The 346-nt window shown below is 60.4% G+C and overlaps 1 protein-coding gene across 1 annotated transcript in view; it reads left to right on the top strand.

Moving 5' to 3' along the window:
- EMH_0020090 (ubiquitin carboxyl-terminal hydrolase isozyme L5, putative) overlaps positions 1-346 on the top strand; it is a gene marked incomplete at both ends in the record, with an annotated part of 7,125 nt that overhangs the window by 5,012 nt on the left and 1,767 nt on the right. Inside the window, one exon of the mRNA XM_013501491.1 lies at positions 3-346. Coding sequence (XP_013356945.1) covers positions 3-346 — 344 coding nt within the window. The remainder of the gene's footprint in view (positions 1-2) is intronic.

Genomic DNA, 346 nt, shown 5'->3' with positions numbered 1-346 from the left:
AGACAGAAGACCTACCAGGCGCAGCAGCAGCAACAGCAGCAGCAGCAGCAGCAGCAGCAGCACCTACAGCAGCAGCAGCAGCGCCTGCAGCAGGAACAACATCACCTGCAGCAACAGTACCAGCAACACCAGCAGCAGCAGGAGCAATACCACCTACAGCAGCACCTACAGCAGCAGCAGCAGCACCTGCAGCAGCAGCAGCACCTACAGCAGCAGCAGCACCTACAGCAGCAGCAGCAGCAGCAGCAGCAGCAGCAGCAGATGAAGATGCGGTAGCAGCAAGCAGCCTGTCTCTGAACTTCTTTGGGGGCGTTCGTCTCCCCGCAGCAGTTAAGGCCCTCGCCCA

Source organism: Eimeria mitis, genomic scaffold, assembly GCF_000499745.2.
Source record: "Eimeria mitis Houghton genomic scaffold, Emh_scaff697, whole genome shotgun sequence".
NCBI lineage: Eukaryota > Apicomplexa > Conoidasida > Eucoccidiorida > Eimeriidae > Eimeria > Eimeria mitis.
The sequence above is the reverse complement of the archived record's forward strand: the minus strand, read 5'-3'. Positions and strand labels throughout refer to the sequence as shown.